This window comes from Xenopus laevis, chromosome 4L, assembly GCF_017654675.1.
Source record: "Xenopus laevis strain J_2021 chromosome 4L, Xenopus_laevis_v10.1, whole genome shotgun sequence".
Lineage (NCBI taxonomy): Eukaryota > Metazoa > Chordata > Amphibia > Anura > Pipidae > Xenopus > Xenopus laevis.
The window spans coordinates 15,469,445-15,485,017 of record NC_054377.1 but is presented as its reverse complement, the minus strand read 5'-3'; the positions used below and the strand labels follow the sequence as shown (position 1 = coordinate 15,485,017).

At 40.6% G+C, this 15,573-nt stretch overlaps 1 protein-coding gene across 1 annotated transcript; it reads right to left on the bottom strand.

Annotated features, from left to right (window-relative positions):
• Positions 1–4,589: 4,589 nt before the first annotated feature.
• On the bottom strand, positions 4,590–14,227 carry lin7c.L (lin-7 homolog C L homeolog). Its single transcript, NM_001086662.1, is given in 5 exon segments — positions 4,590–5,576; positions 6,326–6,535; positions 7,635–7,706; positions 9,450–9,568; positions 14,167–14,227. Coding segments are annotated over 5 exon segments (594 nt in total). The 5' UTR covers positions 14,204–14,227; the 3' UTR covers positions 4,590–5,420.
• Between the last annotated feature and the right edge of the window lie 1,346 nt (positions 14,228–15,573).

Below are 15,573 nucleotides of genomic sequence, written 5' to 3'. Positions count from 1 at the left end.
ATTAAAAGAGATAATTTACCCCCTACTGTAAATTGTATAGTGAATAAAGTATCCCCTCTTGTAAAATATAAGGATATTATAAGTTGCCAAGGAGTTTCATGACCATATAAAAACACGAGGCCGAATCCTGGATTTGGTGCACCCCTAATAAACGCACAAGGCTGCAGGCTGAGTTATACAGGGAACTCTGAGTATCACTCATATATTATAAGGTATAATATACCCCCACTGTAAATGATAAGGATATTAGACGTCACTGAGGAGTTCTGTGTACGTATAAAGGCACAAGGCTGCAGGCTGAGTTATACAGGGTACTCTAACTGTACTGTACTTGTACTGTGCCTACTGTAAATGATAAGGATATTAGAAGTCACAGAGTGGTCCTGTGACCATATAAAGGCACAAAGCTGCAGGCTGAGTTTTACAGGGAACTCTGAGTATCACTCATGTATTATTAGGATATGTACCCCCTACTGTAAATTATATGGATATTAGAAGTCACTGAGGGGTCCTGTGACCATATAAAGGCACAAGGCTGCAGGCTGAGTTATACAGGGAGCTCTGATTATCACTCATGTATATTATAAGGGATAATGTACCCCTTTCTGTAAATGATAAGGATATTAGAAGTCAGTGGGTAGTCTTGTGACCATATAAAAGCAACTCTGATACCATTTCTATTCTGTAACCCTTGGTTTGTTATAAATTAGTCTAAAGCACTGTGTATCTTGCTGGCACTTTATAACGAGATGATGAGGATGATGATGGTTATCTGCAGGGGGCAGAGCTGCACTGATCTAATGGGATTACAATATGATTGATAAGTGCAGTATTTATTCTAAAATGCACTTGTTTCAGTACTAGACCACTGTTTTGCAAGCAGAGAAACCATTATTCACTTTTTGGGTTGTGTTTAACTCTTTCTAAACCTGCTCACATACACACGTATTCCCTTCATGTTTCGGAGAAAATGTTATATCTATAGTAAGGGACGGGTAACATTTATTTACTTCTGTAAGCAAAATTGAAGAAAGTCGGCACAATCACAGATTGTCACAAGGATGAATAACCTGTTTGTTTAGCCAAAACTACAACTTGGGGGGCAGTTTTGGCAGAATGAAGGTTTGCAGAATTCTAATATAATGACTTGGAGACAAGAACGCTACCTGCTGTTGCTTTTGGTTTACTGGAAACCGCTGGTAGGAGCATCTGATGTCTCACATGGCATGCCCTTTCTCACTAAATTAATACTGACTGTAGCCAGTTGGCTTAAATGCTGGGTGGTGTGTATTGTATGATATGTACAATTAGATATTATACCAACAAAAGCTTTTTCTTAGGGATGCACCGAATCGAGGATTCGTTCTGGCCTTTTTCAGCAGGACTTGACTGAATCCAGGCGCATGGCTGAACCAAATCCAAAAACTCATGTGACTTTTCGTCCCACAAACAAGACATAAAAAAATATTTAACCACATGCTGTGCGCGCAGTTCTTTTTCCCCCTTGTTTCCCTGATTTACATATGTATACTGGGGTTCGGATCCAGTTCGGTATTCGGCCGAATCTTTTATAAAGGATTTGGCCAAAACCTAAAATAGTAGATTTGGTGCATCCCTACTTTTTATAAATATCATCTTTTTGCAGTATTGCTCTTCCATGTGCCAAATCATCTGCATATGATAAATATCTTTGTGTGTGTTGGGGGGGTCGGCATTGTTTTTTCTTTTTTGCGGTTAGTCACGTATAAATTCCATGAATGTGTAAAGCGCTGGTTTAATAATTAAAAAAAAAAGCAATAAAAAAAGTATAAATACTTAAGCTCTTTGAATTGATTTGATGGGGTTGACGACTATGGAATCCACATGACATTTTATAAATTCATCACTTGGAGAGCGATAAAGAGGGAGATATGAAAGCATAAATGAGTTAAAAACCATTAATACAAAAACTGCACTGTTGATGGGAGAGAATAATAGGCACAGTCAAGTTTAGTATATAAAGTATATAAAATGCCCCATTTCTTAAGGGTTTAGTTCTCCTTTAACATTGTATAATGTCCGGCCGTGCTGCACTTTTTGAAATAGCCGGGCCCCCCTTGGAGGTTCCAAAGCCGTGCCACCTCTTCGTAAGTCCCCATCCGTACTGACGGAAAAGACCCGACGTGAAGAAAAGAGCCAAACAGTAGCGTCACTAGAGGGGGCGGGCCCTGGTGCGTGACTTGCAGCCGGGCTCTGTCCCCCTCCGTACGGCCGCATTTTCAATGGTGCACAGGCTGCCGGGGGCCCTGAGGGGGTGCGGGCCCTGGCCCACTTGCACCCCCTGCTCCCCCGGTAGTTCCGCCACTGGAGCCAAACTTGAATTCCCGAAGCCGCAAAAAGACCCAAAGTCACAAAAAGAGCCAAACTTGAAGTCCTGAAGCCACAAGTTCAGTTCCACTGAACACCAATGTATTATTTTAATACTTTACAGGCCCCTGCCACCATTTTTTTTTAACTTGAAAGCAGGGCCCTGACCACCAATTATGTTTAAAAAACTTTTATGGGGTCCTGGGCGCCAATGATTAAAAAAAAAAAAAACTTTAATGGGAGACCCTGGCACCACAGTTTTTTTAACTTATATCTTGACAGCGCTATATAAATAAATGATGATAACTTATGGGGGACCAATGATTTTTAAAAAACTTTTATGGTGTCCCTGGCGCCAATGATAAAAAGAAACTTTTATGGGGGGCCCCGGCAGTACAGATTTGTTTTTCTTTACCTATAGGGGATCCTGCCCGTCAATGGCTTTTTATAACTTGTGTGTGTGGGGGGGGGGTTACAGTTTTTAGTGCTGATGCCTGTGGTCTTTTAACTGTGGTGTGGGAGGGATCTGGTGTGGGGCTTGTTGTACAGGGACCCATGATTTCTAATGGTGGCCCTGAGGGAGGGGGGTGTATAAGGAAGGAGAAAAAGACAATAAAAGGAGTATATATCAGAGAGAGTAAGGCCAAATGGCAGAGAAAATTAGTTGTAATAGAGGTAAATGGATGTGTGGGATTTGGATGAAATGAAGAGAATTGGAGAGAAGAACAGCACATGTGAAAATAAAGGCTGAAATGTGCCATAGACAGTCACTGTGGAGTGGGCTGGTGGGTGTACTTGAAATGCTAGGGCCTATTTTGACTCCCAGTCCAGACCTGGTACCTTCCCATTCCGTCTCACTTGTTCCTTTTATTCTATGTACCAATCTCTTTGTATTTCCATCCCCTCTCCCTTCTCTCCATGTACCAATGCTGTAGCAGTTCCATCTCACCCTTTCCTCCAAGTACAATTCACTTTGCAGTTCTATCTTCCCCAATCTTCAAAGTATCATTTCCCAACAGTTCCATCCCGACCCTTTTTTTACAAATACCACTCCATTTGCAGTCCCCTTTACTCCAAGAACCATCTCCCCCTCTCTTCCATGCACCATTCCCTTTGCAGTTCCATCTTCCTCCTTTCCTCCATGTAGGTTTACCACTTTTTCCTGGAAAAATACCGGCCTTCCTTTATATTTATAATTTATCCCTATTAATAACATTGGGATCAATCATTATTTTTACCGGCCAGGTGGTAACCCTACCTCCAAGTATCATTCTCTTTGCAGTCAATCCCTCCCAATACCCCAAGTACAATTTCCCAAACGTTCCATGCCAACCCTTTTTTACAAATACCATTCCCTTTGCAGTCCCATCTCCCCCTCCGCTCTTCCAAGAACCAATCACTTTGCAGTCCCATCTCCCCCCCTCCCCTCTTCCAAGAACCAATCATTTTGCAGTTCCACCCCCCCCCCTTTCACCATGTACCATTCCCTTTGCAATACAGTATCACCTTCCCCAAATTAAAAAGAAAAAGCAGAAAACCCCACTCTCCAATAATTGACCAGTTATTCTAATTAGTAAATAATTGGTTATTAAATAGTAAAGTGCAGTGTGCTGACAACTCTGATTAGAGTAAAATTCCAATTAATTCTGTGCCATCACTTCAATCAAGTCAAATAATTAATAAAACCAATAATGTCTAAATAAAAAATTCTTTCATTAAAGTGCCTGTGCTGAAGTTTATTGTAACCACTCACTGCCGATTGAACTAAATGAATTAATTAACGTTAACTGGTGAAAGTGCTAGTGCTCTATAAATATGGTATTTAAAAAAACTTAGTTCATAGTTTTTTATAAGAAGCTATCAGAACCAGCATTTATGAATACATAATAAGAACATGGAAAATAGTAGAGAGGTGGAGCTGTCTCTAGAAACTTCTATTAGTGAAAAAGTAGTTTTGGCTCTGATTCTTATAAGATAAAAGTATCCAGTGACTGAGTAATAATAAGAACAAAAATTCTTCAACATGCTTTTAGTTTGCCCATTCCTCAGCCTGCACAGTGTATTGTAACTGGAGGATGCTGGGGTAGGAGGCAATAAAATCTTTATGAGTGCTAAGCCAAAGGGTAGAGGAAATTAGCTGCCAATTTTTTGCTGATGAGCGAACAATATGGCAGCTCCTGCATTCTGGATATACGCAAATAAATGGAAAAGGGAAATTAAATGCAATACAAACACACCATAAATACAATATATTTGCTATTTAAAAGCCACTATAGGATAGTTTCATGATCATATGGACAAAACAACATTTTCTTAACACAATCAAACGCCTCAAAAGACGCCTTTTCTCGCCTTAAATCTGTTACACATAATAATGTGGAAAATAACCGAGTGCTGCACTCTTGAGGAAAGGAAGGGGAATGCAGCTTGGAATAAATCATCTTCCATGCAAAGTCAGACCCGTGTATCTAAGACATTGTAGTGTATTTTGTTGTTATACTGCCATCCAGTGGCACCAACAGGATCTGCTGTCAAAGCAGTAAATACTTTGTGTGTGTTTTTAGGCTGCCCAACATTTCCCATAATACGGACTATTGATTCTAAAAGGACATAATTCATGTTGCGGTTGCTCCGATCCACATTACGCAGGACCGTGACATTTCCTATAACGATGAGAACATTGCACTTTACATCACAAAGGTGAGACACTGTATACAACCGGCCCAGCTACAAACCTGTATCCACTTACAGACAGACCCTTTCCCGCTGAGAGGGCGACCCCTTTGCACAATACAGAGAAGCACAGGATAATGGAGAATCGCAATGGTACAAAGATTACCGTTACAAACCTACAACTACGCCACTGTATTAAAAAGGTTTTAAAATTCCCTTGAGGTTTTAAAAAAAGGAGGGTAAGTAAAAACTGCCCTGTAAACGTTACATTAGAAGGACCCGTTAGGATATTGAGACCTGCGCAGGGTGGGCCTGGAAGGAGCAGCCCCTCGGGATTCTCAGGTCAATACAAATTTACTGGATAGTGGAATTCAGAGTTTGTGTCTTGCCAACGCATTCGTCTAATTCTGCTGCCGGCGCTTGGCCGATCGCATTTTTTCAAATCGGGACTCCATTTCTTCCAGGACCCTTGGGGTGTATCGGACCACCAGCTTCACCTTCCCTTGAGCAGCTTTCAGGAGTTCCACGGCTTTCTCGTGGTGCTCACCCTCCACGCTCTGTAGAGAAACAGAATTGAATGGTTCAGCCCCTAATGTATGTGCAAAGCAGCAATATGAGCAGTTCTCTGGGCCAACAGGAGCTAAATGAGTATTCAAGTATGACATGATGGGGTTCTGACTAGATGAATAGAACCATAATTGTTTAGTTGTAATAGTGGTGTGTAAGTGCAACTCCGGTCATGTGCTTTCAGAAAGAACCAGCACTTTAGGATGGAACTGCTTTCTGACAGGCTGTTGTTTCTCCTACTCAATGTAACTGAATGTGTCTCAGTGGGACCTGGATTTAAATATTGAGTGCTGTTCTTAGATCTACCAGGCAGCTGTTATCTTGTGTTAGGGAGCTGCTATCTGGTTACCTTCCCATTGTTCTGTTAGGCTGCTGGGTGGAAAGGGAGGGGTGATATTCCAGCTTGCAGTACAGCAGTAAAGAGTTACTGAATCAAAGCATAAGTCATGACTAGGGGCAGCTGGGAAACTGACAATATGTCTTGCCCTGTGTCAAATTTCAAAATTAAATATAGAAAAAAAAAAAATCTGTTTGCGCTTTTGAGAATTGGATTTCAGTGCAGAAGTCTGCTGGAGCAGTACTATTAACTGATGTGTTTTCCTATGACACTATCCCATTAATTATTTTCCATATTCCCCCCAAGCTTCCATGAAGGTATTCCTGCCCCAGCTTTTATCGTATGTCCTATCAGCTACGACCATTTTCTTAGTGCTGGAAAGACACAAGTGTATATTCATACCACGCCGTTAACAGAGAGCAGCTGGTCCCCACGCTTGAGTCCTCCATGTCGATCTGCAATCCCACCAGGAATAATACGAGAGATGTAGATGGGAGAGTTCTGCTCTTTCCCCCCCATTATGTTGAATCCCAGGCCCTCTTCTGTTTTGGGGAGCTCCACCACTCGGGGGTGGGAATGGCCTTCGCTTGCAGCAAATGCAGCCACAGTAGCCTGAAAAACACGGTTATGTTTTATATATATATATATATATATATATGTGTAGAAAGACGAGTGATAAAGTGCCAACCTGCCAGGGTCACTGAGAAATAATTAAAGGTGTTCACCTTTTAAATAACTTTAAGTATGATGTAGAGAGTGATATTCTGAGACAATTTGCAATTGGTTTTCATTTTTTATCATTTGTGGTTTTTGAGTTATTTAGCTTTTTATTCAGCAGCTCTCCAGTTTGCAGTTTCAGATATCCGTTTGCCAAGGTCCAAATTCCCCTAGCAACCATGCATTGATTTGAATAAGAGACTGGAATATAAATAGTAGAGGGCTTGAAAAGAAGGTTTGATAAACAAAAAGTAGAAATAATAATAGATTTGTAGCCTTACAGAGCATTTGTTTTTAGATGGGTCAGTGACCCCCATTTGAAAGCTTGGAAAGTGTCAGAAGGCGTCAAATTATTCAAAAACGATAACAAAATAAATAACCGATACTAATTGAGTCAAATTATCCATTCTATAACATATGAAAAGTTAACTTAAAAGGTCAACCTCTCCTTTAAAAAAAAATACATATATATAAAATGAAGACTAATTAAAAAATTGCCTAGAACATGGCATTCTGTAACATACTTAAGCGCAGCTTTACTTTTAAAATAGCTTTAAGTTAAATGTACAGATATGGGATCCGTTATCCAGAAACCCATTATCCACAGGAAGGTTCTCTCTCATAGACTTCCTTTTAGTAAAATAATTCTCATTTTTAAAAATGAATCCTTATTGGAGGCAAAGCCAGCATATTAGGTTTATGTAATGTTTAAATTATTTAATTTTTTCTAAGGAATGTAGATCCAAATTACGTTAGGATCCCTTATCTGGAAAACCCAAGGTCCCAAGCATTCTGGATAACAGGTCCCATACCTGTATTGCAACAATGAGGAGAATTAAATGTAAACAAAATGACTATACAACATGGAATAATGTTATTTAAACAGAATCGTCTGTTGAATGTGTGTGCATGGCGAATATATGATTGACAGATCAAATTGTCACGCAAAACAATTAGTAGCTGCAGAAGGAGGGTGAAACAAATCCTTACTTACCTTTGCTGTGGCATTTGCTCTCACTTCTGGGCTGCTGCTGATATCCACAGTTTCATACACATGTTCATAAACCTTCAAAAAAAAAAAAGAAGTGAAATGAAGACGCAGCAGTTGCTTGGGTGTTGTTAGTGCAACATTTGAGAGTTGTTGGCAGTATGACTGCCCAGCTTCTAAAACCAACCAAAGTTGGGCTGTTGGCCACATGTAGTGGAGAATTCAGGCAGCAATGTGACTTCATAAGTGTCCTAAAACCAGGAAGTTTGGGAGGTGGTACCAACAAAAACTCTATGCTTAAAGGAGAGCTAAACCCTAACAACGAATATGGCTAAAAATGCCATACTTTATATTCTGAACTTATTGCACCAGCCTAAAGTTTCAGCTTGTCAATAGCAGCAATGATCCAGGACTTCAAACTTGTCACAGGGGGTCACCATCTTGGAAAGTGTCTGTGACACTCACATGCTCAGTGGGCTCTGATTGGCTGTTGAGAAGCTAAGCTTAGGGCTTGTCACTAATTATCCAGCAGAAAATGAGCTTCCCCTGTAATATAAGCTGATGCTACAGGTTTGCTGATTATTAAATTCTGATGCTAATTGCACTGGTTTCTGTGCTGCCATGTAGTAATTATCTGTATTAATTACTAATCAGCCTTATATTGTGACATTTCTATTCTATGTGTACTGTATATTGTGAGTGGGTCCCTAAGCTCAGTAAGTGACAGCAGCACAGGGCATGTGCAGTGAATCAGCAGAAAAGAAGATGGGGAGCTACTGGGGCATCTTTGGAGACACAGATCTTTACTGCTAAAGGACTGTGGTTGCCTTGGGCTGGTACAGAAGCACAAAACACAATATAGCTACTTATTTAGTTGAACTATAGTTCTGGGATAACTGGATTTCAGTGTCAACTTCCCCTTTAAAAAATCCTCCTATTGCCCCAGTGTAGCATCACAACTTATAATGCATACACAAACAACAATGAGGGGCAAAACCTAGCGGATGGAGGATTTCCATTGGCATGGTGCCAGCTAAATTCTTATTCTTATTTATATTGAATATAAAATGCTGAAGAGGCTAAACGACAGATGGGAGAGAGGAGCCTGCTGTACTAAGGAGCATATTTAAGGCACAGATCAGAACCTTTTATTTTCGTCCTTTAAAGGGGTTGATTACCTTTGAGTTAACTGTTAGTATGATGTAGAGAGTGATATTCTGAGACAATTTCCATTTGATTTACATTTTGTATTATTTGTGGGGTTTTTTTTGTTATTCAGCTTTTTAGGCAACAGCTCTCCAGTTTGCAAATTCAGTAATCTGGTTGCTATGGTCCAACTTAACCTGGCAACCTTGCATTGCTATGTATAAGAGACAGGAATATGAATAGGGAAGAACCTGAATAGAAAGAAGAGTAATAAAAAGTAGCAATACAAATACATTTGTAGCCTTACAATGCATTTGATTTTTAAATGGGGTCAGTGACCCCCATTTGAAAGCAGAAAAGAGTCAGAAGAAGAAGGCAAATACATAAAAAAACTATAAAAAAAATAAATAATAAAAAGTTACTTAAAATCGGTCATTCTATAACATACTAAAAGTTAACTTAAAGGTGAACCACTCCTTTAAGCCCAAAATATCCGGCACAAAGGTGGGCTTCCAGCTGCACTCATGTACAGGAGGTCACTGGATTCAGGATAACAAATAATAAGACTCAAGTACCGGTGCATAGGTTGTATATAACCACACAGCCGTACAGTATGGCCGGAGAGCTTGCACTCTAGGGGAGGCATGGGAACCTATGGGCAAACAGATAACTCACCTCCCTGATGGCGTTGCAGAAATCACTCTGTAGGACTCTCTGTAGCGCGTGCAGCTTGTGTGGGGGCACCTCTCCGCTTCTTTGTAGCTTTTCTAGCAACTCGATGGCCCTGAGGATATCTGCAAATATATGAGAAAACAATGCTGTTAGTTTGTACAAGAAGGGGTGTAAAGCCAAACACCGAAGTTTGTAGAATAAAAGCAAATGTAACTTCTGCATATACATTTAAGTAACTTCTGCATATACATTTATTAAAGGTCATTGCTACCGAAAGCCATAATGATCTGCTGTCCCATGCACTGCTGGTCCTGACTACATGTACCAATGTTTCAGTAGTCAGCTAAGCCAGTGCGGGAAGTGGAGTTCTGAAGTATTCTAGTTCGGGGACCTCTCCAAGTAAATTTCTATTGCAAAAATGAGATTACCGACATGTGCGTGACTATTGTAATGGTTTATGCAGTCAGAAACAGCACTGCAGAGAAAAGCAAATGACAGACAGATACAAAGTTATTTGTAGGTTTGCACTCCCTTTAATAAAAGGGTTGTTCACCTTTAAGTTAACTTTTAGTATGAGGTAGAGATTGATATTCTGAGACAATTTGCAGTTGGTTTTCATTTTTTTATTATTCGTGGTTTTTAAATTATTTAGCTTTTTATTCAGCAGCTCTCCAGTTTGCAATTTCAGCAGTCTGGTTGCTAGGGACCAAGTTACCTAGCAACCATGCACTGACTAAATAAGAGACTGGAATATGGATAGGAGAGGCCTGAATAGAAATAGAAATAATAAAATGTAGCAATAACAATAAATGTGTAGTCTTATAGAGCATTTGTTTTTAGATGGGGTCAGTGACCCCCATTTGAAAGCTGGAAAGGGTCAGAAGAAGGAGGCAAATAATTCAAAAACTAGAATAAATAAATAATGAAGACCAATGGAATAGGTGCTTAGAATTAGCCATTCTATAATGTGACCTGAGATTTTATGGGCCATAACCAAACCCAGTGCACCTTAAAGGGGTGGTTCACCATTAAGTTTACGTTTAGTAAGTAACAGAATAGCTCATTCTAAGTGACTTTTCAATTGGTCTTCATTATTTATAGTTTTTAAATTATTTGCCTACATTTATCTGACTCTAAACAGATGCCGTCATCTCTTATAGACTAAAATCTCTGCTGGAAAAAAAAATGTTAAGTTCACTGTGACATTGACTTTTAGTAGGTTATAGAAAGGCCAATTCTAAGCAACTTTTCAACCGGTCTTTTCAGGCCTTTCCTATTAATTTTTCATTCTCTTATTCATAAGAAATGCATGGTTGCTAGGGTAATTTGGACCCTAACAACCAGATTGCTGAAATGGCAAACTGGAGAGCTGCTGAATAAAAAGCTAAATAACACAAACTACAAATAGTAAAAAATGAAAACCTACTGCAAATTGTCTCAAAATATCCCTCTCTACCTTATACTAAATTCTAATTTAAAGGTGAACAACCCCTTTAATCAGCCAAAAATCACTGTTCCGGACTCCAATGCAGTTCTTAAGTCGGGCACATCCTCCTGTTTGGCCAAACCAGCAAATACATTTTTATGCAAACTGACATTACAGACCCAAAGCTGAAGACATGTTCCATAACAATATACAAATAATAATGACAATAATATAGCAACTTCTTTAAGGCTACTCCATCCAACAGATTGTTTTGCCACAAAAAAATGTAATTATTGACAACAAATTAGAATTGTTTGCTAAAATAGGGCTCTTTGGAAAATGGAATTCCTGAGCTATCTGGATAACAGATCCTGTACTTGCACAGAAGTGAAGTCATGGGTATCCAGAAAGCTCTGAAGTAAGGGGGGGCCATTTCCCATAGAGTCCTATTATAGCAAGTGAGTCATTTTTAAAACGATTTCCTGTTTCCGGTAATTATAAGCCAGTACAGGTATGGGACCTGTTATCCAGAATGCTCGGGACCTGGGGTTTTCCGGATAACTGATCTTTCCGTAATTTGGGTCTTCATGCCTTAAGTCTACTAGAAATTCATTTAAACATTAAATAAACCCAATAGGCTGGTTTTGCCTCCAATAAGGATAAATTATATCTTAGTTGGGATCAAGTACAAGATACGGTTTCATTATTACAGAGAAAAATGAAATATTTTTTAAAAACTTGGATTATTTGGATAAAATGGAGTCTATGGGAGACAGCCATTCCGTAATTCGGAGCTTTATGGATTTCGGGTTTCCGGATAAGGGATCCTATACCTTATACTTAACCCTAACTAGGTTGTACATACAGTATACCCAGGTGCCAAGCATTTCAGATAATAGATGCCCTACCCATAGGGGAAAAAAGCATAATTTTTTGGGTTAACAGAAGATACAGCAGAAAAGCCTCCCACCCTGCAAGTCCTAAATCCTTGTACCTGATCCAAACTGAGATGTACAGGTATGGGACCTGTTATCCAGAATGCTCGGGATCTGGGGCTTTCCTGATAACGGATCTTTCTGTAATTTGGATCTTCATACCTTAAGTTTACTGGAAAATCATGTAAACATTAAATAACCCCAATAGGCTGGTTTTGCTTCCAATAAGGATTAATTATATCTTAGTTGGGATCAAGTAAAAGTTACTGTTTTATTATTAAAAAAAAATTAATAAATGAAAAGCTAAGTAACTGAAAACCCACAAATAATAAAAAATGAAAACCAATTGCTTGTCTCAAAATATCATTCTCTACATCATCCAAAAAGTTAATTTAAAAGTGAACAACTCCTGATACTGCTGTATTAGCCCACACCTCTGTTGAGGGAAACTATTATTATTATTATAGGGTAACAGGGGCCCACACTGATGTTGAGTGTCGCTAGTACTCAAATGTGCTGATGCAGCTTAGACTTAAGATCCAGTCTGATATTTTTGTGATGAATGCATATGGCTGCATCTTCCTGTTTAAACCACAATTGTGACTCCTATAGACCAAACCTGTGTGAATTGATCCAGAAAAACACTGTACAGAAATCAGATAAAAACATGCCCAAAATGCTTGCACATAGACATCACAGCAACTGGTTTTACTACCCCCACCCCCGCAACTGCCTGCACTCATTTCACTTCTATTTCCTGATACTCAGGTGATTTTTTGTTTGTTTTCTTCCTTGGTCTGGTTCGCATTCATTCTAAAGCCTAATAGGTCGGTGTGTAAGCCTGCCTGTCTTAAAAAGGTGGTTTGCCTTTAAATTAACTTTCAGTATTGAAGAGCAAATTCTAAGCAACTGGTCTTCATTATTTTGTTTTTTAATTAATTGCCTTTGTCTTCGGACTCTTTCCAGCTTTCAAATGGAGGTCACTGACCCCTCTAAAAAACAAATGCTCTGTAAGGCGCATATATATATATATATAGAGATATATAGAGATATATAGAGATATATAGAGATATATAGAGATAGAGATATATAGAGATATATAGAGATATATATATATATATACATACGGCAGAGACTGAGGCAAAAAAGATTTGTCTGTTTTTTTCTTGTGCACAATCTCCGTTGTAAAAAGGTTGTACTGGAACATCGGCCTGAATAAATAAAGGATAATGACAGTCGCTCCTGTAGGCAAAAATACCTCTGATTTCCATAATGTATCTGTAATGGGAAATGGATCAGGAGAATTCCAGACTAAAGGCAGAGTCAGCAGCTAATTGGCCGGTGTAGGGCCCAGACTGACAGATATCTGGTCCAATATTAGGCAAATATCTATGGGTAAGGTTTGATTCTCCTGTCAGGCAGTGTATTAGCATGTTGATGTGGTCCTCTTCCTAAATTCCTTCATTGGCATCAATTATAATCTGATTGTAAGCCTGAGAGATGAACAATCTCATCAACCCAATATTGCCCACATAAAATAGTTTGTGGCCCCACAATCCCGCCCGAAATCCAGTACAAGTATGAAGCAGGGTTCATGCTCCCCAGTTTTTTGGAAGCATTACGTATACGGATAGGCCTGATGACCAAGCTTCAGGTGGGCAATATGGGCCAGTGCCGCGTATGGGCCTATATATGGGAACCTTTGAGACGGGGCAGGACTGGTACAAAATGAAAATGGGGGGGGGGGGGGGTCTGTGTGGATATTTAAGGTTTAATTAGAGGGAGACCCAACCAGGAGAACATCCAGTCTCTGTGACAGGGTAAATTGCTCATTATTATTACACATAAATGTTTATACAGCACTGAATAAGCAGTATATAGAAGTATACACAGTGAGCCATACAAAAGGCAAGGGGGACCATGTTCCTAAGAGCTCACAATCTAGAAGCTGAGTGGGACTGCCCTACAGTAGAGGAAGCTCAGGCACTAGGGGAACATGACTTCAGTGATTTGTGGGGCTGACACAGGGCCAGGGGCGAAGCTGGCCCCTTTGCCGCCTGAGGCAGCAGCAGTTGCTGCTGCCCCCCCTCCCCTGGAAATTTGCTCTTAAAGTACCAGGAGCAGCATTTTTTAGCGACAGCCTCAACTCGCCTCATTGGCGAAGCACCCCTCCACAGGGCTAAAGGCGGATCAGTGGCAGAAGGATTTATAGGGGGGGAAGGGCAGATGACAGACAAGGAGAGTGACAATACACACAGGAACTCCAACATAACCCCTCTCTGTCCACATGCCGCATAAGAACACCCCGTCACACCAATGAATATACTCAGCACACAGACCCACTGCTTCTGCCCCTCACCTCTCTCCAAGCGAACGGGCTCTCCCACGGCAGCCATCTTCTATCTCACGCATGTAGGAGAGCTGTGTACACTAGTCTCTCCTCCGTATTGTTTCTGTGCAAGGAGGGGGAGGGGGAGGAGAACCCACCCCGGAGGGGGAGGGGGAGGGGGAGAACCCACCCTCTGTGAGCTGACAGGAAGGAAGAGGGAGAGAGAAGGGCTGCTATGCGAGTCACTGCGCTGTCCTGTGGGAAGCAAGCCGTTGCTAGGCTGCATTCTCCCTCCTTTAGCTGCTGTGTCTCTGTCAATGAGCCCTGCTATTTTCACAGTGTGGGGGAGGAGCGGGTCTTTGTATTGCTGCCGGTAGTATTTTGGAATGTGTCTGGATTTTAACCCTGTGGAGCAAGTCTGCAGGAGAGTTTATACACAGGATCTCTTGTCTTCAAGCATTGTGAAGAGAAACTGTACTGCCCAAAATAACACATGTGCAATGAAAAAAAAGTCTACAAAATATATAAATATATGCCTTTTTCAACTTTCACAGATTTTCACATTTTTCCATGAAGCAAAATGGGAAAGATTTGTCCCCTTCACTACAGGGGGGGGGGGGCAAGGAGTTATAGGGGTCCCATGAGGCCAAAATACATAAACATATACAATTTCAATAAATATTGGTAAAACAATTCAACCTCTAGACATTTTGGTGGCCAGCAGATTTTTACCCCAAAATTATCTGAAATTGAGGAAAGTCACCAGAAAATGAGAGAATACTGAGCCCAAAATCTGGTAACTCCCAACTTTTACACAAGTCAGTCCTATTGCATGCTGGATATTGTAGTCTTACATTAAACTTGGTAGTCGGCAAATTGTTAAACAAAAACTAATTTACCCAACATGCATTGGGAGACGCAGGCTTGGCACTAGTGATGTGCGGGTCAGAGTTTCCCTGACCCGCACCCAACCCTAACCCGCCCTGCTACAACCTGCCCGCACCCGCGCTTCTGGGGTCCTTTTATAGACCCGCGCCGACCCACTTCACCCATGACGTCACAATGAGGTCACAAATAGGGCGAGCAGACGCTAGACTATAAAACCAGAAGTCAGATGCCAGCATTTGAAGGTGGTGCGAGGTCGACCCGAACCCTCCCGCGGGTATCGGGTCGGCCCGCACATAACTACATGGCACATTACTGCAAGAAAAAACTTTGGCTGGTTTCCAAAGTAAAACCAGCCAAAGGCCCAAAAAGTAGCCCAAATCCGCACCTTGACTAGTTTGTACTTTCAAAACCCGCCTGGGCTTTAAATTATTAGCCCAATTTGGCTGGAAATCAGCCAACCTGACAACCCGGTAACAAACTGATGGGAGGAAGTGGAGACCTGGAAAAGGATATATATATACTGTATATTTTTTTTGCTTAGCGTGAGTT